At 43.9% G+C, this 21,940-nt stretch overlaps 1 protein-coding gene across 11 annotated transcripts in view; it reads left to right on the top strand.

Annotated features, from left to right (window-relative positions):
* The window catches only part of FAM208B (family with sequence similarity 208 member B), a 70,893-nt gene continuing 52,236 nt past the window's right edge, over positions 3,284–21,940 (top strand). For 2 of the 11 annotated variants that reach the window (XM_021065043.1, XM_021065041.1), the window contains exons 1-2: positions 3,284–4,771; positions 19,480–19,634. In XM_021065043.1, the coding sequence (XP_020920702.1) occupies positions 3,993–4,771; positions 19,480–19,634 (934 nt within the window). In that variant the 5' untranslated portion in view covers positions 3,284–3,992. Of the gene's footprint in view, positions 4,772–6,538; positions 6,667–9,536; positions 9,715–18,537; positions 19,635–21,940 lie in introns of those variants that run through there. The other 9 variants (XM_021065048.1, XM_021065047.1, XM_021065045.1 and 6 more) reach the window with 8 other exon arrangements.

Raw genomic sequence — 21,940 nt, 5'->3', positions numbered from 1 at the left:
AACATTATGTGTATTGTGTTTATTTGTATTTTATATACTTACATTTACCTGTGTGTCACTTTTTTACTCTGCTTTCAAGTCACAGCCCTATCAAGGGGAAATGGAAAATGGATTTGGTCAGATTAACCACTGTTCTGATGAAAAGGCACATCCGGTCAGAGGATGCATTTCACAAGCATTATAAAAACGAGAGCTGGAGTTTCTGTCGTGGTGCAGTGGTTAACGAATCCGACTAGGAACCATGAGGTTGTGGGTTCGATCCCTGGCCTTGCTCAGTGGGTTAAGGATCTGGTGTTGCCGTGAGCTGTGGTGTAGGTTGCAGATGCGGCTCAGATCCCGCGTTGCTGTGGCTCTGGCGTAGGCTGGCAGCTACAGCTCCGATTCGACCCCTGGCCTGGGAACCTCCATATGCCACAGGAGCGGCCCAAGAAATGGCAAAAAGACAAAAAAAAAAAAAAAACCACAAGCGCTCAAGAACAAAAATTCCATCCTTGCAAACAATTTGAGAATCTGCCTCCTAGATATCAACTTGGGAAGAAAAAAAAAAAAGGTAGGGGCAGGAGGAGGGAAGATATTTTTTCTTGGAAGTTTCTATAGTTCTGAAGAAAAATAAAATCATTCTTTTTAGTACAAAAGGTAAAACAAGTACAATTAATAAGTCATTTTTAATTTCTTGGGATGACAGTTTAGTAGTTTCATAGTGTAACTGTTGTCGGATAGATTAAGTTCATCTTTTAAAATCAGTCCCCTGGAGTTCCCACTGTGCCTCGGCAGAAACAAATCTGACTAGTATCCATGAAGATGCAGGTTCAATCCCTGTCCTGGCTCAGTGGGTTAATGATCCAGTGTTGCCATGAGCTGTGGTGTAGGTTGCAGAGGCAGCCTGGATTCTGCGTTGCTCTGGCTGTGGAGTAGGCTGGCAACTGCAGCTCCGATTGGACCCCTAGCCTGGGAACCTCCATATGCCAGGGGAGCAGCCCTAAAAAATAAATAAATAAATAAATAAATAAATAAATAAATAAAGTTAGAATCTTTTATTAAAAACCCCTATCAAGTTGAGGAAGATCCCCTCTGTTGCTAGTTTGTTGAGTGGTTTTTTTTTTTTTTCCAATCAGGGTATTGGATTTTGTGAAATGCTTTTTATGTATCTATTGAAAGAATGATGTGACTTTTGGTTTTTGTTCTACTGATATGATTTATTATACTAATTGATTTTTAAATATTACTTCAACCTTGTATTTCTGGGATAAATCTCACTCATCCATGCTGTATAATTTTTTTTTTTTTTTTTTGGCTATGCCATCACTATGGCATTCAGAAGTTCCTTGGCCAGGGAACTTGACCTGAGCCACAGCAGTGACAACACCAGATCCTTAACTGCCAGGCCACCAGGGAACTAATTCTTTTTATGTATTGCTGCATCTAGTTTGGTAGTATTTTGTTGAGAATTTTTGCATACATGTTCTTAAGAGATATTGGTCTACAGTTTCCCTTTCTTGTGATAGTTTTCTCTCTTTTTTTGTAACAGTATAACATTGGCCTCATAAAATGAATAGCGAAGTGTTCCCCCACCCCCCCGCTTCTGTTTTTTAGATCTGGCATTGCCTCACCTGTGGCATAGGTCACAGATGTGGCTTGGATTCAATCCCTGGCCTGGGAACTTCCATATGCCTCAGTATGGCCAAAAAAAAAAAAAAAACTTAAAAAATCTGCATAAGATTTATACACTGAAAAATATAGATGTTGCTTAGAGAAAATCTGAAAGAACTAAATAGAGAGCTCACGTTCATGAATTCAAAACTGGAATATTAAGATATTAATACTCTCCAAACTGATCCATGTAATTAAACACAATCTCAAGCAAAATTCTAGCAGCGTGGGGGGGTTGTTCTTTAGATAGAAAAGAATCTGATTCTATTATTTATGCAGAAATACAAATAACTTAGAATAGCCAAAACTATTCAAATATTGGAAAAAGAACAAAGTTGGAGGCAAAGCAAATTCAAACCATAACACACCCTTCAGAGTAGCTAAAGTTACAAAATGTTGGCCAAGATGTAAAGCTATAATTCTCACACACTTCTTGTGGAAATGTAACTTTGTAAAAGCTATTTGCAAAAAGTTTGACTTTATCTATTAAAATTGAATATATGCCTTCTTTATTGCCACAGAAATGCTGTACCATAAACCACTCCAAACTCAGTGGCTTAGGACAACAGCATTAATTCTCATGCTCACCAGTCTTCAGTATGTCTAAGCTGCTGCTGATCTACCACGGGTTTGGCCTGAAGGTTGGATTCCCATCTACTCCATATATGTTTGTTCTGAGGGACCAGATTGATGGGGCAACAGCTACATGAGACCATGTTCTCCTCATGGGCATCTCTGCACTCAAGAGCCAAATCAAACTACACAAGCACACTTAAAACTCTGCATATATCATGTTTGCTAGTATTCTATCAGCCAAAAGAACTCATATGACCAAGAACAATATCCATGGGGTAGAAAAGTAAATTTGGCCAACAGCGGAAGACCAAAGGGAGTAAATATTTGCTGAAGCAAAAATCCAAATTATCATGTCTAGTATGTCACACACCCAACATACCTGACGCCCACGTAAACCAGGAGACATGAATAAGAACATTCAAGCAGTGTTATTCCCAGTAGGCAAGAACTGGAAACAACGCAAATGTCTATCAAGAGTAAAATGGATTTTTGAAAATGTGCTACATCCACAGCTACACACATAGCAATGAAAATGAAAGAATAATGCACACAAAAACATGAGTCTCACAATGTTACTCCAAAGAAACCAGGCGTAAAATTATTCCATTTATATAAAGTTCAAGCCACAAGCAAAAGGAAATGGCAAATTTGAGGATGTGTATTTAGGCAGCAAACCTGTTAGGAAAGGAAGAAATTATCCTGCAAGTTAGAATAGTGGTTAAACTTTCGGCCACACCCAAGATATGTGGAAGTTCCCAAACCAGGAATCCTACCTGCGCCACAGCAGCGGCAATGCGGGATCCTTAACCCACTGCACCACAAGGGAACTCCTGGTGAGTGGTTAAGGTTGATGGTAGGGAAGGGCAGTGGGTATCTACCCAGAGGCGGCACAAGAAGCAGCTTCTGGGGTTTTGGTAGTGTTCTCTTTCTTGCCATGGCAGTGATTTCATGAATATTTGCTTTGTGATAAACCAGGGAGTTGTGCTTACTGGTTTTGTGTACTTTGCAAAATATTTACGATACCTCAGTCTCTGCTTTAACAGCCAACCTTCCAGTTTGTGAACACAACTTTACTTCTAGGGGCTTTCCACTTGCTTTGTCTTCTGCTTGGAAAGCTCTTCCACCACAACTTTGAGAACTGGTTTGGTCCGTTTTTATCGTGGAGACTTGACCTCAAACGTCCCTTGTTCAGGGAGACCTTGTAGCTGCACCTCCTTTGCCCTGGCCTCCAGCCTCCAGCATTTCTGGCTTGTTTTCACAGCATTATTAAGTTAAATTCCGCTGTCGTTAAGTTGGTGGGGGTGGTTTACTTGTTACTGATTATCATCCACCTCTGGAATAATCCCCACGTGTGCAGGGTCCTTGTCTGGCTTACTCCTGACTTGCCTTCCTGCCGAATTCAGCATCCGGCCCCAGTGAAGAGTTAAAGGTGCTACTGAAGGAATAAACCATTCTGCTCATTATGCGGCCCAGTGCCTGGCTCGCAGTTAAGTCCGTGGCTCCTAAGAGCTCTCATTGCTAGAGTCACCACGGTTCGTGGTCCCTTAACTCTGCCCTGGAGGTCACACCTCTAGACGTGTTTTCCTAGGGAACCATCACGTAAACGACGTACGCGGATCAACGCTTTTGACACTGCAATAAGGGCGTGACTTTGTAAACATCGTCTTTGGGCAAGACTAAAGCGTTGCTGCATTACCTATCCCAGGAGAATCAATGAAGTAAAGACACGTGCAGCCAACGAGCCCCAAAGCAGGTGCAGGCCCATTATGGCGGCGCCGCCGCGTCTCCCCTTGCGCGCCTTCCGCATCCGGCGACGCGTCGGCACCAGAGACTCCCCGCCCCGCCCAGCTGCCGCGCCCGCCAGAGTCCGCCGTCCAATCCCAGGGAGCGCTGTGGCATCGCGCATGCGCAGCGGGGAGAGGCGAGCGCCGCGTGGACGCCGGCCCAGTCCGCGCCTGCGCGTCTCCTTCTCCTCAGCGATTGGCTCCTGCGTCTTCGGGGGACGCCACAGTTCAGTTTTCACTTTCTTTCCCCCCACCCATCTCCCCTTCCTGTGGGCTTGGGGTTTTGCTTCCGGGTTCCAGCGCCCGTCACCGATAAAGTCGACCTGTTCCCTCAGGCCGCGGGGCGTCTCGGCGTCCGCGCCTTCCTATGAGCGTCTGGGGCAGGGGCGACGCTGGGCTGACAAGCGCAGCGGGGCCTGCGGCCTTCGAGCCTGGACATCAGGCCCGTGTCCCTCCCGCCGGCGCTTCGGGGCAGCCCCGCGTCACCCTGGCGGCGCTCCCCGCACAAGGGCGGAGAGGAAGGACGGGCTGCGACGTGGAGGGTCCCGCGCGCGGCTGACGAGTCCGTGCGAACGCGGGCGAGGCGCCCCGTGGGAGCCGGGAGGAGGGGAGTCCCGGGAAGGGGCGGCTCGCTCGCAGGGTCCCGCGGGCGTGGGACCGAGGGCAGGACGCGCGTGCGGAGCGGCGGACGGCACCCCGGAGCATGGGGAGGACCCTGAGCGCCCCTCGCAGGTCCGCGAGGGCGGCGGCGGCGCGGACAGGTGAGCCTCCCCTCGGGGACGCCCCTCGGTCCCCCGGGGCGGAGCGCGCGGCGGGGCTGCTGGCGCGGCGGCGGCTGTCGGGGCGCTCGCTGGTGCGGGGCTTGGGCAGGCATTGACTTTGTCTGCTTGCGCTGCTCCGGGCCGGCGGTTTTCAGAGTCTTCGCCGCTGCCTTGCTGCGGTTCTCAGTCGCTACCCCACGGTCTTCCCCGGCTCGGAGTCGGGCAGCGCCTCCCAGGTGCGTGCGGGGCGGGGCCGCGGGGGTCCCCGGCTCCGCGTCTCCCTTGGTTGCCGGTCCGAGGACCGCTGCATCCTCGCGGCCGCTGCACCCACGGCCGGGCCGGAGCTTTGCCCCTGTGGTTTGCGCGGGCTGGGAAGGCATTTTCTCCGCGTTGGTGCCGTCCGCACCCCAGTTTTCTTTCCGTAGAGGCCCCACGGCCGCTGAGGACCGTTCGCTTTGAAAAGGAGGCGTGAAAAGAAGAGGTCTTTCCCGGGAGGGTGGGTGGTTCAGCAGAAACCGAGGCAGCGCGGGAGGACTGTCCTCCTGGGCTGGTCCGTGCCACCCGGGGCGTCTCCCGGCGGCACCTCGCAGCGTTTGTGGCAGAACGTGGCAGGTCCGTCTCAAACGCGGAGCGAGATTCTTGGGAAATCCGCACGTTTCCCTTAATCCCCGAAAACTTAGTTCCACCTCTGTCACCCTTCACTTCGCGGTGAGGCAGAGGTGGGATGGCGAGAGGCTTGAGGACGCGGGCTAGACCTAAGTGTCGGGCACGCACATGGTGTTACTGCGGAGGCATCGGCGACCCGGGGCCGCGGCTTTGCCCTGAAGAAGCGTGAGAAGGGCGGGGTGGTTATGGGGTTTCGTCCGGAGCCTCTGCGAGGGGAGGCCTGCGGCAAAGCAGTGTAAGAGTGCTTCCCTCTAGAACTGGGTGGTTCTGCACAGTGTGTTCCGTGTGCAGCAGTAAGTAACCCGGTCCAGAGAAGAAGTAAAAGTGACACAGTGTTTGTTCACCCTTATGTGAAGGAAGACAGCAGTGTCTGAAATGTTGTGTTTTCAGGACGTTTATCCAAAGGTAACAGTTCTTTTTTAGAAAAAGCTGTATCACAAGCATCTCCTGTAATCCAGACATCGTTGCTGAAATGAATTAAAATCCAAAAAGGGTCTAAAAACTTGCTTGAAACATAACGTTTGTTAAATGAATGCAGTAGGATGTGCTGTATCTGTTTAGGATAATTAAATAGGTATGGCACCTATTTATCAAATGAGTCTTTCATGCCTCTATTGATGTTGAAGTTATTTTTAAGTTTTCCCCTATAATTAAAATGCTGCAGTGATTATCTTTTTTGCCATTATAAACAGTGCTTCGTGTGTTCACCATAGTATTTCTGTGCATCATTGCTTCCTTATGAGAATGATGGATAATAATATTGTTAAATTACCTTCAAATGATTGTACCCTCTTATATTCACTCTCTCAAAAGGTGTGTTTGTGTTCCCCCATTAGCCAGCACTGGATGATAATTTTACTAATTTTCTGATATTTGAAAATAACATCTCATTGAAATGTTTGTCTTCCTTGGATAATCAGAAAGTTAAACATTTTTGGCCAGGTCATATCCTTTGCTGTTTTATTTTGGTTTTTTTAAATTGGGTTCTGAACTTTGACCCATTTCTATTACCACACTGTTTTCATTATTGTAGCTTTACAGTATATTTTGGCACTTTCTTTTGAAAAAAGCTTTGGGCTCTTCTTTTGCATTTTTTTGCAGATGAAATTTAGAACCATCTTTTCAAGTTCTATAGAAAATCTTGTTGGGATATTGTTTCTGATTGCATTGAACTTATAGATTAAATTGAGAAGAGACATTTTTTTGAGTTTTTCCCTCAAGGAAAATAGGTATGTTTCCTTGTTTCTTCTGTTCAGATTTTTGTTGTAAAATATACCATCTGTGTGTACTGTTTTAAAAATAAAGTTTATCTGTGTACCCTGCTTGATCACAAGGACCCTTAGCACTTAGAAGCCTTTGTTCTCCCCAGAAGCAAGAATTCCCTGCCCCATCCCACCACAGGCATCCTGAATTTTGTGTTAATTATTCCCTTGATTTTCTTTGTAGTTTTATCAACCATGTGTGTATCCTTAACCAACATATTGTTTACTTTGACCTGCTTTTGGACTTTAAGTAGAATTTGCTGAATATTCTGTGATTTATTTTTGTTAAACGTTATGTCTCTGAGATTGTTCTCTATTAAAGCATGTACCTGTAGTTCAGAAAGTCTGAAATTTCAGGACTCCTTCACAGTTCTAGAAACTATCCAGGACCCCAAAATTATCTTTTGCTTCTGTGGATTATATCATATTAGATGGGAAAACCAAGCCCGTTTTTAAATATGGATATTGGTATATTTATATATAAGCATATGGCATATTTATTGATAGTAAACCTGTTACATTTTAAACAACATTTTTGATGAAATATAGCTTCCAGAACCGAAAATAAGTTGGTGCAAGAATGGCATTCTTCTATATTTTCTCAAATATCTTTACTGATTAGACTCTCTTATTTGCTTCTGCATTCAATCTGTTGCAATATATTGTTTTGCTTGCAGTATGTGAAGAAAATCTGGCCTCACTGAGCTGTATATTTAGAAGAGGAAGGAGTGTTTTAATCATCTTTTAACTATTATGTTTTTCTTTAATACTCATCAAAATCTAATAGTTTCTTAAAGGTTAACTGCATTGTAGAATTTGTACAAATTTCATTTTATATGAATATGTTATATGTACAAATTTCATTTGAAGCCACTGAACTCAAAGGCATCAGTAGTAAAACCTGAGCTGTCTTTCTTTTAAAAGGGATCTTTCACCCACACATTGGTCATGTGAAAGATATTATTAGTTCACTGAATGATGTAGATTTCCCAAATGATGGCACATTTCAATTGATAATATCAAAAAAGTGACATATCTTATTATCATCACCATTTTGGGAACCACTCCTTGATTCACTCATTTTTGTTAATAAGCTACTATAAGAATATATTAAGTGTTTATCCGTTTTATTCTTTAAGAACGTATTGGTTATCTGGGCCATTAGTGGTGCCCATTAGTATTAGGTTGTCTCCACGTGCATATACACAGTACTTTCACTTGGGCATGTTGGTAGTGGAATTGCTGGATCTGTTGGGAGGATATGTGGATGTTCAATTTCATTAGATAATATCTAACTTCTCGAATAGTGATTCTGATTTATACTCCACCAGTTGTAAGTGGAACCTCCCTTTGATCTCCCTTCTCTCCATTCTATATGACATTGGCCGCCTTTTTAATTTTTGCTAAAAGTAAAATTATACAGTACTGTGGTTTTAAACTGCTTACTTAAAAGAAATTGAGGGTCTCTCTTCTCTGTAATATGTCTTGTTTTCCCCAGTTTTTCTACTGAGTGCTTGTTTTCTCTTATTAATACCTAAGAATTAAAATAAAATGTTACATATACAAGTTAATGAACTCTTGCTAAAAAAAAAAAAAAAGGTTACTGGAATAATGTATTTAAACAACTAAAAAATATAAAGGCATACATTTAAAAAAGTCTTTCTTCCTTGTACCTGACCATCTCATTCCCCAATTTTTTAAATAATATTCCTCCTTCTTACTCTGATTTCTGCTATGTTCCATTATTTCCTTCCACTTATCAGTATATCCTGGAAATCTTCAAAATCAGAATATAGGAAGCATATGCATTCTGCAGAGTAGGAAAAACAGTTTTCTGTCTTGTGGCTGTACCAGTTTATTTCACCTAGTTAATAAATAGGTATTTGATTTCTTTTTTTTCCTCAAATCTTTTGCTATTTAAAAAAAAAGACAGCAACTGGAGTTCCCGTCATGGCGCAGTGGTTAACGAATCCGACTAGGAACCATGAGGTTGCAGGTTCAGTCCCTGGCCTTGCTCAGCGGGTTAAGGATCCGGTGTTGCCATGAGCTGTGGTGTAGGTTGCAGACGCGGCTCAGATCCTGCGTTGCTGTGGCTGTGGTGTAGGCCGGTGGCTACGGCTCCGATTGGACCCCTAGCCTGGGAACCTCCATCTGACTCGGGAAGTGGCCCTAGAAAAGGCCAAAAAAAAAGAGAGAGAGAAATGTTCTTACCAGACAGGAGACCTGTTTAGAATTATTGTTGTGCTTTACAGTCAGTGCTTGTTTCCCACATTTTTACTGCTTTATTATTTGTCGACTCGTGTTTCCCGTAGACTATCCATCTAGGACTGTATTCCTTCTGTTCAAAGTGTATCTGTTGGTGTGAGTTTCACTGAAGGTCCGTTGATGATGAGCTCTCTCAGTTGGTTTGCCTGAAAAATGTCTGTCTCCCTGTCATTTGAGGATGGTGTTTTGCTAAGTGCAGCAGTTAGGTCGGCAGGTGGTTTCTTTCGCACTTTGAAGATCTCATTCCTGTCTTGTGATTTCCATCATTGCTATTGAAACAGCATCACCTGTCTCTCAATTCCTTTTTTCTGGCTGCTTTGATAATTTTCTCTTGGTTTTTAGCTTTGTACTGTTTCACTGTTTCTTTATTTGGAGTTATTTGGCTTCTTAAGTCTGCAAATTGGAGGTGTTTTTAAATGTGTTTATTGGCTGTTTATAATTCCTGAACAGTGACTTTCCATTTTTATATTCTGTTGATCTGTTTATCTTAATGTATAAATAAATCTTTTGTAACTTTATAGTAAATAATTTCTCTTGGTCTTTTGCTTCTTTCCCCCCTATGTTTCCCACAGTTTCTGCAACAGACTACATTGCCAAATTTGTGGATTTTTGATAATTTGATAAGTGAAAAATGAACTTTGACAATAAAATTCTGAAACTGGCCTTTTGGGAGAAGGAGTAGGACTGCAACCACTCTTGCGGGTTTTTCATCATAACCGGTTATTCAGATGTTTCTTCCATTAGACCAATGTTAGTAAATTATGTTTTTATAGTTTTCAAATGTGTTGGTGTAAGTTGTGTGTGATAATTTATAATTTTAGAAATGTTTTCCATATACTTGTAGTTATAGCCTCCTTTTGGTACTTAATTTTTTCTTTTTTATTGGTTATATTTGTTAAAGGTTATCCCAAAAAAACGGAATTTGTTTTTATTGATGAACTCAATTGGCCTTTTGTTTTTAAATTTGGCTTCTCTTTTTTAATTATGAATTTTATAAGAAATATCTGGGGCATACCTTGTTTCCTCTGAATAAGATTTTAGTAATACTTAATTGGATAACTAAGTCCCTTGGTAATACACTGTATTAAAGATTCACTGCCCTCCTTGGCATGGTGAAATAAACCCTGTTTAGAGCCATTGGGTGCACCTGCTCCCTCATTAAGAGAAAGACTATTCAAGACCCTGACCCCTGAGGCCTGTTTTGACTAGTTGAGGCACCTGCCTCACCCAGTTGTTATCCCCTACTTCCCAGTGAGCCACCTTTAGTGAACAGGCCCATTCTTTGCCCAGGGTATTTGTGATGGCGTGTATGTAGGGGTGGTGGTGATTAAAAAAATCATTGTTATGGCATGGATTAGGTGTCACTTTCTCTTTTGTTATATATAGTCATCAAAATAATCCAAAGCAGCCCTTAAAATGTAATTGAACCTGAGAGAAATTTGTTAGGATTTTCTTGTAAGGAGGACAGAACTACTTAACAGTATCCTTGTAGTATATTAATGAATTTAATGAAGCCATTTCATTGCAGGCTGACATTTTAATGCTAAAGCACGATTGATTGATATTTTTAAGGGCCATACCTGTGGCATATGGACGTTCCTAGGCTAGGGGTTGAATCCGAGCTACAGCTGCTGGTGCATGCCACTGCCACAGCAACGCTAACCCTGGATCAGGATCAGTGGGTCACATCCTTGACTTGCTGAACGGGGCCGGGGATGGAACCCACATCCTCATGGATACTAGTCGGTTTCATTACCATTGAGCCACAATAGGAACTCCCTAAAGCACGACTTAGTAAAACCTTGTTTGATGAAGACCTAGAGCAAAGGTCAGTTCCTTTATACAGATGTGTGAAAATGGCACCTTATAAACATTGAAGTGATTCTAATAAAAGGTGCATAATATTGAATATGGAAAGTATGGTCTCCCAAAAATTGTTGACTTTTTATACAGCAGAGTAAGAAAGAACAAAATTTGATAGATAAACGGTTATAAGCACATGTCTGATATACAGAAATCTTTATAGTAGGATTGGGTTTTGAGAATGTTAAAAGTCTTCAAAAATTGAATATTAACCTTAAAAGTAAGCCACAGTTGAATGAAAAAGTCATAGTACAGAGGTACATTTTTTGCTAGGTAATTTTAACTTTTTTTTTAAAGGCAGGCAGTTTCTCTCCCATTGCATATACTAAAACCCAAAGTGAATTTGCAATTTTAAATGGTCATTAATCTACATGATTCTTTATGAATTTAAGAAATTGGTGAGTTTTTTCCTGTATGTTTTCTATTTGTATGATTCCATGGAACAGCGATTTTTTTTTTTTTTTTTTTTTTTTTTTTTTGTCTTTTGTTGTTGTTGTTATTGTTGTTGCTATTTCTTGGGCCGCTCCCTCGGCATTATTGTTGTTGTTGTTGCTATTTCTTGGGCCGCTCCCGCCGCATATGGAGGTTCCCAGGCTAGGGGTCCAATCGGAGCTGTAGCCACCGGCCTACGCCAGAGCCACAGCAACGTGGGATCCGAGCCGCATCTGCAACCTACACCACAGCTCATGGCAACGCCGGATCGTTAACCCACTGAGCAAGGGCAGGGACCGAACCCGCAACCTCATGGTTCCTAGTCGGATTCGTTAACCACTGCGCCACGACGGGAACTCCGGAACAGCGATTGTTTTAAAGGAACTCCTGATTAGTTTCCTCTAGCAAATGCAGGTATGGTCCAGGAAATGTTTTGCTTGATTAAAACATGAGCCAAAAGTAAAGATGTTCTTGTATCAGGCCACACACTTCGCCACAGCCGCCTTCAGTCTCTATTTGGTGGGTGTGTTAGGGCTGCATGGCTTCGTGGGAAGAACAAGCACCCCCATCTGGACCCCAGGTGCTGGTATCAGCATCTCCTAGGAACACACAGTATTCAGAACTGTATTCAGGAGACCTTTTATTTTTGTAAAGTACACAGCAAAGCCCCATGAAGCCGTAATCGGTGCTTTTACATAGACAAGAAGGGAGAGCTTTATAGCGGCCTTGAGTTAGAATAACTTGGGGTCACTGTAGTGAAAAGACGTGGGTTTCGGGTTAAGTCTGCGGTTTGCAATCCCGAATGGCAAGACCGTCGAGGAAAGTTTGGAGCCGTCCGTCGTTGTGAAATAACAATAAACCTGCCCGCCTGGGAGTCCTGGGAGACAGAAGCAGGGCGGAGGGCACTCTGCCTGCTTGTCTAGCCCTCTGCCCGGGCCGCGGCTCCCCGACCGCTCCCCCCGGCCGCCGTGTGCGGGCCTCGCGGGCCGCTGCCCTCGTTGACTTTTAAAAGGCGCGCTCGCGCCGCCCGGGCCGCACTGGCTTGGCCGGCGGGCGGGCGGGGGCCGAGGGGCCGCCGGCCCGGGCACAGCCGCCACCTCCACCCCCACGCACCATGAGGTGAGGAGCGGGCCGGCGCCCACCCCCGCTGGGGCTCCCTGGCCGTGAGCTGCCGGCCCAGCGGAGCTGAGCGCGGGGTGCGGAGGAGACGCGAGAAGGGCCGGACTGGGTGTCCCGCCTGCAGGGCCTTTGCGGCGTCAAGCTTGGGGGGGGCCGCCCAGGTGGGTGGGGGGCGGGCGGTTCCCTGGTGCCTGAGGCTTTTCCAGCCTTTGCTCCCGGCTGCGCCTCGGACGCTGGGACTGGGGTCGCGGGAAAGCCGCCGGAGCGCTGGCTTCCCGTCTTCGAGCCCCTCGCCTGCCCTACAGACGAAGGATATTTTAGGTCGTGTTTTGAATTGTAAAGCAGTGACTCCAGATGGACTGCACTTCAGATAATAAGGGGTACCTTGGTTTTTATTCTTTCTGTCCATGATTCTCTTAGAAGAAATTTAAACTTTTGTACATGGCAGGCTTTTTAACATATTTTACAGTTTTTGTGGCAATCATACGTGTCTCTTCTATAGTCTTAGTTTTTTTTTAATAGAGAAGCTTGCTTTTATGGGTCTTTTATTGTTTCAGCTTATGGGAAATGGTGTTTCCATTTGTTTTCTCTACCCTGTCTTCATTTTAAAAAAACTAATTTGCTACTACTTAAGGCAATGGGAGATCATGTTGCTTTGAGTGCCTTAAAGACAATACCTCCTTTAGGTGGGGTGATCAGAGAAGGTTTATCTGGGAGAACACTTCTAGATTTCCCTCAAAGAAGAGAGGGAGCTAAGCCATGGGTAAAATGGGAGCGAGCACTCCAGTCAGAAGTACAGCAAGTGCAGAGGCTTGAGAGGAGCAAAGAGCCTGAATGGAAAGACCAAGGCAGCTGGAGCGAAGTAGCCAGGGGCGGGCGCATCACCGTGGGGGGTAGAAATGAGCTGTAGCCGGATTTCTCTTGGCCACAACCGGGAGTGTGCGGAGTGTTCTCAGGGCACCAAGAAGCCGCTGCAGAGTTTAAGGAAAGAAGGGATCTGGAATAAGTTGATTCATTCGTTATATAAATGTTTCTTGAAGCCTTACTGTGTACCAGGCACTGTGCTGGGTACTGGGGATACCAGGTGGAAAAGAAAGAAATTCCCTCCATTCATGAAGCACATAATCTAGTGGTGGGAGGACAGTCAAATAAGAAAAATATCAGGTATTGATAAGCATTGATAAACAGAAGATGAGCACTGTTTAAAACAGGGTGTATGGGGAGTTCCTGTCGTGGCTCAGTGGTTAATGAATCCGACTAGGAACCATGAGGTTGTGGGTTCGATCCCTGGCCTTGCTCAGTGGGTTGAGGATCCAGCATTGCCATGAGCTGTGGTGTATCTTTCAGACATGGCTTGGATCTGGCGTTGCTGTGGCTCTGTCGTAGGCTGGCAGCTGTAGCTCCTATTCGATCCCTAGCCTGGAAACCTCCATATGATGTGGGTGCATCCCTAAAAAAGCAAAAACTAAAAAAAGTAAATCAGGGTGTATGTTCTTAAGACTTTATAGATATATGTATACTGCTCTTTTGTAATCTGCTTTTCTTTCCCCCAAACAATTTATGGCAGGACATTTTTCCTGTGTTGCTAAATGAACAGCTTTTATTTGGCAGCATCAATTTGTTTTTTAGATTAAGCATGGCCAGAATACTACTACATAAATGAAAAAACACTGTACAGCAACAAAAACTTACATGTCATCTGTTGGGAAAGGATTATGAGGTAACTTCCTTTGGACAGTCTGACGTGTGGCTCTCCTACCTCATCCCACACTCAGCAGCTCCTCATGATAACTTTGACTTATTAATGTGGTTAGTCCATTTATGGACTAACCAGTTCTTAGAATGTATTCCTAGAATGTATCCTAATGATCTGTTATTATTTTAATGTCCTGATATCCCTCTTTGCCAGTACATATGTTTTAGGATTCAAGTGTCAATATTCGTAAGAGATCTGTAGTTTCCTTTCTTATGTATTTTCTTTTCTTTTTTTTTTTTTTTTTTTTTGGCTTTTAGGGCTGCACCTGCAGCTTGTGGAAGTTCCCAGGCTAGGAGTCAAATTGGAGCTGTAGCTGCCGGCCTACACCACACAGCCACAGCAATGCCGGATCCAAGCCACATCTGCAACCTACACCGCGGCTCATGGCAGTGCTGGATCCTTAACCAACTGAGCAAAGCCAGGGATTGAACCTGCATCCTCATGGATACTAGTTGGGTTTGTTACTGCTGAGCCACGATGGGAACCCCCTCTTGTGTATTTTCTTTGTCAAACTTTGTTTTTAACATTTGACTGCTTTATAAAAAAATTGGGAAGATTTGTTTTTCTGAGTTTTGGAACAGATTAAATTGCATAAGTATTCTTTCATTCAGTTATCAAATACATATGTGTGCCAGTCATTGGACTGATGCTGGGTAATCAGAGGTAAACAAAACAGACGTGCTTCCTGTCCTCATAGGGCTTGGTTTTTTAGGAAGTGGATATTACTGAGGTAATTATAAATATGTTATTATAAACCAAGGTCAATACTGCAAGAGAAAAGAACAGAGTGCTTTGAGAGACTATCATTGAAGATCTACTTTGACTGTACTTTTTATTATTTATTTGGGTAAATAATCAAATATTGATTTGGATGTGTAATTAGGTCTTTGGCAAGTACATACGTAAATAAAATGAAGTCTTCCTGATTACAGAAGCAAAAATGAAAAATAATGGTAATAGTTGCCACCATGTTAGATGGTACGTTCTGCATTTTTGATCGAAGAAATCAAGGCTTAAGTTAGGTAGACACTTGCAGTTGCGTTTGTGACATGCCCTTTCTACACCTTCTGGAAATGCCATCAAGATGTTAGTGAAAGAGCAGAGATACAAATCCACAAAGATCCAGAACGCGAGAGAGGCGAAACCCGCATTTGGGAAACTAGGAGAAGGTGGTCAGGAGCTAACGGCTTCTCCAGATCAGAGAGTGCGGAAGGCCGTGCGCCCCCAAGAGAAGCGAGCCGGCCCCACAGCACCTGGAAGAGGCTCAGGATTTGGCGGTGCCGAGTACTTCTCAAGGCAGGACCGCAGATGGAGTAGAACAGCGGGTCAGCTGATGGCTTGTATCACTTTGATAACCTGTATCCCTCTCACTCCGTGCACCTGTACCCTGGCAGAAGGCCCAAGGTCTACACTTCGGAGACGTGAGCTAGGCGGGCTCTTGCCAGCTGCGCTAGGGGTGAAGCGCTGAATGCCAGCCAGTACGGGCTCAGCGAACGCCGGCACACTCCACAGTGAAAGCAGAGCTGTCCTCCTCTGCGTGGCTCCCCAAACCAGTAGTCAAGCTTACGAGGCTCCCCCAAACAAGATATGAAAGGACTCTCTCCTGGGGAAACTTCCAACCCGTGACAAACTATTTAGCAGATAAGGACTTCTCAAGGGGAATTATTCGGAAAGCAGGAACAGGCTAGATAATAAAGCTGAAGAACTCTCCTAAAAAATAGAATAGCCATACAAAAAAAAGAATAGCCACAATAATTAGAAAATAAGAGTGAGAGGGTAAGAAACAAAGGACCAGTCAAGAAGGTTCTTCATCTAATCCTGTGGTAGGACGTTATCTGTGTCCCAGAACTGAAGGAGGAGAGTATCTGGGTCGAAAGTCTAGTTGGAGCCCTGAACATGAAAAGGGGAGCACAGAACAACCGGCAGCCGGAGTGTGCAGTTCCAACAGGAACAAGACTAGATTCGTTCTTAATCTTTCTACTTTTAAAAGGAAGAGCTGGGAGTTCCCGTCGTGGCTCAGTGGAAACAAATCTGACTGGTATCCATGAGGACTCAGGTTCGATCCCTGGCCTCAGTCAGTAGGTTAAGGATGCAGTATTGCTGTGAGCTGTGGTGGAAGTCACAGACATGGCTTGGATCCTGCATTGCTATGACTGTGGTGTAGACTGGCAGCTACAGTTTTGATTTGACCTCTATTCTGGGAACTTCTAGAAGCCACAGGTGCGGCCCTAAAAACCAAATAAAGAAGAATTGGGGGGAGAGTGAAGCTTTCAAACTACATTTTGGAAAATTTTAGGAGAAAAGACCCCTTATCTCCTGTAGGTGCTATTGGGAAGCCGTGATGGGAAGTTCCAGCAGTTATGAGAGAAAGGCAGAGCTGTGTGGAAGAGGCGCAGCTCAGAAATCTCCAGCAGCTGGTCTGTCCCCGAAACTGAGAGCCCCGCCGTAGGTGAGCTTGCAGTACAGGGCTGAGATGGAACTGCTTTGCAGTACCCATTAAGAAAAGCAGAACGGGGTTGGAAGGTGCCTGGGCAGGCCAGAGATCTAGCAAGTGCTCATAAAATACTCCTAGAAGTGAGTGTGTGGCCTTTGGAAAGGAAGGATTGTGTCTCCTTGGTGGCAGGATTCTACAGGAGGAAACCAGAGCTGAAAGTAAAGACCCTCCTGAACCTGATTACACTTGCAGGTTAGAAGAGGAGTGGCAGGAAGTCCCTGTTGTGGCTCAGCGGTTATGAGCCCAACTAGTATCCCCAAGGATGCAGGTTCGGTCCCCGGCCTCGCTCAGTGGGTTAAGGATCTGGCGTTTCTGTGAGCTGTGGTGTAGCCATTTTGAGTTTATTGTGGTGCGTGGTGTGAGGGTGTGTTCTAGTTTCATTGATTTGCTTGCAGCTGTCCAAGTTTCCCAGCAATACTTGCTGAAAAGACTTTTTCCCATTTTATGTTCTTCCCTTGTCAAAGATTAATTGACCATAGGTGTCTGGGTTTATTTCTGGGGTTCTCTATTCTGTTCCATTGGTCTGTCTGTTTGGTACCAGTACCACACTGTCTTGATGACTGTGGCTTTGTCATATTGTCTGAGGTCTGGGAGAGTGATGCCTCCTGCTTGGTTTTTGTTCCTCAGGATTGCTTTGGCAATTCTGGGTCTTTTGTGATTCCATATAAATTTTTGGATTGTTTGTTCTAGCTCTGTGAAAAATGTCATGGGTCATTTGATAGAGATTGCATTGAATCTGTAGATTGCTTTGGGTAGTATGGTCATTTTTACAATATTAATTTTTCCAACCCAGGAGCATGGAATATCTTTCCATTTCTTTACATCCTCTTTAATTTCCTTGATTAATGTTTTATAGTTCTCAGCATGTGAAGTCTTTCACCTCCTTGGTCAGGTGTATTCCCAGGTATTTGGTTTTTTGGGGGACCATCTTATTTTTAAAAGCCATCCTTGGATGCAGGAGCAGAGAAGGGAACCCTTAAGCCTGAAAACTGCTCTGTGGTATCCCTACACTGGGCTTAAACACATCTTTAGCCCCTAAGGCTCAATAAGATGAAGGCAGGTAAGCTTCTGGTGTGGCATGGCAAGATCAGTGGTGGAACAGTTTCAGGGTGCTGGGGCACAGGTTCGATGCCTAGCCTGGCACAAGCGTTGCCACAGCTGTGGCATAGGTCGAAACTGCAACTGAGATCTGACCCCTAGCCTGGGAAAGCCATATGCCGCTGGGCTGCCAAAAAAAAAAAAAAAGATGTGAAGACAAAAGAGTGCATCTTTTGTCCTTTTGTAAGAAAGCTGTCCCGGAGTCCTCTCTGTAGATATCCGCTCACGTCTCACCCCGAGCAGAACTGAGTCACATGTTTATTCCTAAACAGCCGTTAACTAAAGAGAGTGGAATTACTGTAATGAGCTTAGAGTAACTAATACTCACTCAGCCCCCACTCCCACCTTCCCAAGCCACTTCTAAAACATGAGATCAGCCCAACGCCTCAACAGAGTTATGGTTTGGGAAGAGGGGAAAGGGGGCATGATTATTGGGAAGGCAGTCAACAACCTCATCACTCTAAGGTCTTAGAGCAAGGTAGTGGGGGGTCTGCACTAGAATTCTGGTCTCCCAATTTAATTCTCCCCTCCTGACATAAATAATGAATACCCTCACTAGTCCTGCTTTTTCCTGAAGAATCTTAAATATAGCTACATAATTCTGCCTCAAGACCTTTTTTTTTTTTTTTCCCCCTTTTTTATTTTCTTTTTAGGGCCCCAGCCGCAGCATATGGAAGTTCCCAGGCTAGGGGTCAAATCAGAGCTGCAGCTGCTGGTCTATGCCACAGCAACACTAGATCTGAGCCGTATCTGCAACCTACACCACAGCTCAAAGCAATGCTAAATCCTTAACCCACTGAGCAAGGCCCGGGATCAAACCTACTCCTCTTGGATCTAATCAGGTTCTTAACCCACTGAGCCACAATAGAAACTCCCTGCCTCAAATCCTTTTTGAAAAAAGTTATAAAACTATATGCATGCTAATTTTTTGTCAAGCATATTTAATTCCTCAAAGAATGAACTGCATGCATTTCCTTATGTGTATCATGTTTCTCCTGCATTTGCTCCTGTTTCTATTGCTGTGAAAACACATACACTAGTGCTCTTCTTTGGCTTCCTTGTCATTTGAATATCTACTCAGATTTCACATGTTTCAGGGCCTCTCTGAAACATTTCTTGCCATGTCCCCTTCTCCGTGACATTGATTGATTGTGTCATTGTGCACCCACTGTGTCATGTTCAGATTCTCCCACACGTTTACAGTGCAGATGTCTTTGCAGGTTTTTCTTCCTTTTCTCATTTAAGAGCTGTCATGATGTAGAGACTTTTTCTTACTCGTCGTGATAAAATCGGGCAGAGCATAGAGCAGGATACGAAATAGTCCCCACTAATAGTTCTGTTTAAGGAACGGGTGAATCACACACTTACTTATTTAGGGGTGGGGAGAGATTTTATTTTACTTAATTGTGTTCTATTTGATTTGTTATTTCCAACCAGTAGAATATGGGTGTGGTTCTGTAATCTCTTCAGTTTGAAAGATTGTTTTCCGCGAGGCAAACATGATTCCTCTAAAGCATAATTCATTTCTATGAAGAAAATTTTTTTTTAGAAATGAAAGAATTAAGGAAAAGCATTTCAAGTTTATGGGCGTTAGAGCAATTTTAGCCCTTAGCTCTGGAGACTTGTCAAAGGTAAACACTGTAGAACTCTGCATAATGCGAACTAGATGCTTAGTGAACATTTATTTATATAGTAGGTATGCCAGAAAAAGAACTATTCACTGTGTGATTCAATTTTTTCTTTTTCGTTTTAGCATTTATGACATTAACAGAGAACAGGACTATGGCAAGCATTCTGGGGGTATACTTGGTGACAGTGAACTAAGACCGCCTTCCCACCTGCCTTCTCTCTTAGAGAAGACCGAGACAGGGCTCATACCAGCCAAGAGTGGGTATCAGACTAAATGCTGTAAGTTCTTACGCATCCAGAGGAGAGCAGTACAACTTTTAAAATTTTAATTTAGATCATGTAAAGTGAAAGGACTTTTTTAAAATACATAATTTCTAGTAGCTCCAAATTTGTTATAATTATTAGTCCAACAGTGATAGGTGATTACGTTTTCAAATTATTATCAGAAAAGTTATGTGTTCAGGGGAAATTATCACATTCCTTTATTTGTATTTCTTTGAAATTATGATTCCTTTTACTTGATTTTGAGTTGAGATTTTTTTGGAGATATTTTAAATGGTGGAAGTAAGACATGCTTACATAGAAAAAAATCTCAATTGTAATATAGAAAAGATAAAAGTGTAAGTTTCCTTTTTGTCCACTCCATAATTTCAATAACCATTTCCATAACACTGTTAGCAGTTGGATTTCCCATCTTGCTGAGTCTTTTTCTGTACACTTAACAACATTTTTTTTTTTTTTTGGTCTCTTAGGCCACACCCACGGCATATGGAGGTTCCCAGGCTAGGGGTCCAGTCGGAGCTGTAGCTGCTGGCCTACACTACAGCCACAGCAATGCCAGATCCACGCTGCGTCTGCGACCCATACCACAGCTCAGGGCAACACCAGATCCCCAACTCACTGAGCGAGGCCAGGGATCGAACCCGCAACCTCATGGTTCCTAGTCGGACTCATTAACCAATAAGCCACGACGAGAACTCCAAAAACACAATTTTTATGTACTTTTTTTTACCAAAATAATATTACATAATGCATATTATGTACTCAGTTGTATACAGTAGATCCCTTTGTATTTTAGTGTATATGAATTTACTTTGTTTTTATTTAGTAGCCACAAAGTGTTTCCCTGTTGATGGCAGTGAGATAACCTCCAGTTTTGGGGGTCAGACATGCTGGGGCGTGGAACACTCCTGTCCAGACAGCTTCTGTACTTGTGCCAGTGTTTCTGAGGAACAGATCCCCAGAAATGGAGTGTTTATTTGGTATATGCCCTTTACGTTTTTGTTATTTCCTGCCAAATTGTGCTCTCAAAAAGTTGTTTTTATCTTAAACTGACTCTCCTCTGATAACTTAAAGATAAGGAGTTCCTGCTGCGGTGAAGACACTTAAAGACTGAGGCACAGGTTCCATCCCTGCCTGGCGCAGGGTTAAGGATCTGGCGTTGCCGCAGCTGTGGCTTGGATTCAGTCCCTGTCCGGGGGAGCTTCCATATGCCTTGGGTATGGCCAAAAAGGAGGGGAGAAAAGCCAAGGTAGTGCCTTTTAGACTTGAGGGATGAAGGAATGGGCTCCGCCTTCAACAACTGTCAAATGGCCTGCTTAGAGCAGATAAAGTAGACGGGCATCGGGAGCGCTGACACACATGGGTTGCATTCTACCAGTAAGGGCCTTGAAAGACAGCTACTGTTGGCTTCTGAGTGTTTCTGCCTTTGGTGAATGCCATCGCCTAATTCAGCAGCAAAGGCAGTCATGGAAGGCGGGGGTCGGGGGGGGTGCAGGAGCAGCTAGCTTCTGATAGGTTTACTGTGACACCTGAGTTGTTGGCATTTGTTTATCTCATTTGTTTTCAGACCAGATGCTTATAGAATAGAAAATTGGTGTGCAATTTTCTAATTTCTCTTATTAAAAGTTAAAGAGGGGGAGTTCCCGTTGTGGTGTAGTGGTAGCGAATCTGACTATTATCCATGAGGATGCGGGTTCGATCCCTGACCTCGCTCCGTGGAATAAGGATCCGGCGTTGCCGTGAGCTGTGGTGTAGGTCACAGACGCAGCTGGGATCTCATGTTGCTATGGCCGTGGCTCTGATTTGATCCCTAGCCTAGGAACTTCCATATGCTGCAGGTGTGGCCCTAAAAAGCAAATAATTTTTTTAAAAAAGCTCAAAAGAGAAAGAAGTGTTTAAAACCAGACAGTCAGTATTCCTGTAATGGATTTTGAGATGGGGAGGTTGGTACATGGGGCATTTGAGCAGAATCCAGTTGTTGTGTCACCTTGACCTAACTTTTAAGACCGAGTCCATAAATAGCAGAGAACTGTGCCAAAGCCAGGTGCTTCTTGAAAGAGTACTGACTCAGTTTCCAGAGCCCTTTCAACTAAATTTAAATTTTCTCCTGTGCTCTCTCTCTATTGGTCACTTAAAAGCTTAAGGGACACTCTTTACAGACTTAATTTTCAAGTTACCTTCTTAAATGCTTTAGATTTCTTGGTGACATAGTCCCCTCTTCATTTTCTTAACATTCTGATCATCTTGAATGCTTAAATAAAGCATGCGTATTGCTTAGCAAGAAATGAAACTATCCATTTAGT

The sequence above is a fragment of the Sus scrofa genome, chromosome 10 (assembly GCF_000003025.6).
Source record: "Sus scrofa isolate TJ Tabasco breed Duroc chromosome 10, Sscrofa11.1, whole genome shotgun sequence".
Lineage (NCBI taxonomy): Eukaryota > Metazoa > Chordata > Mammalia > Artiodactyla > Suidae > Sus > Sus scrofa.
Note: the sequence above shows the minus strand (reverse complement) of the source record. Positions and strands in the feature narration are given on the sequence as shown.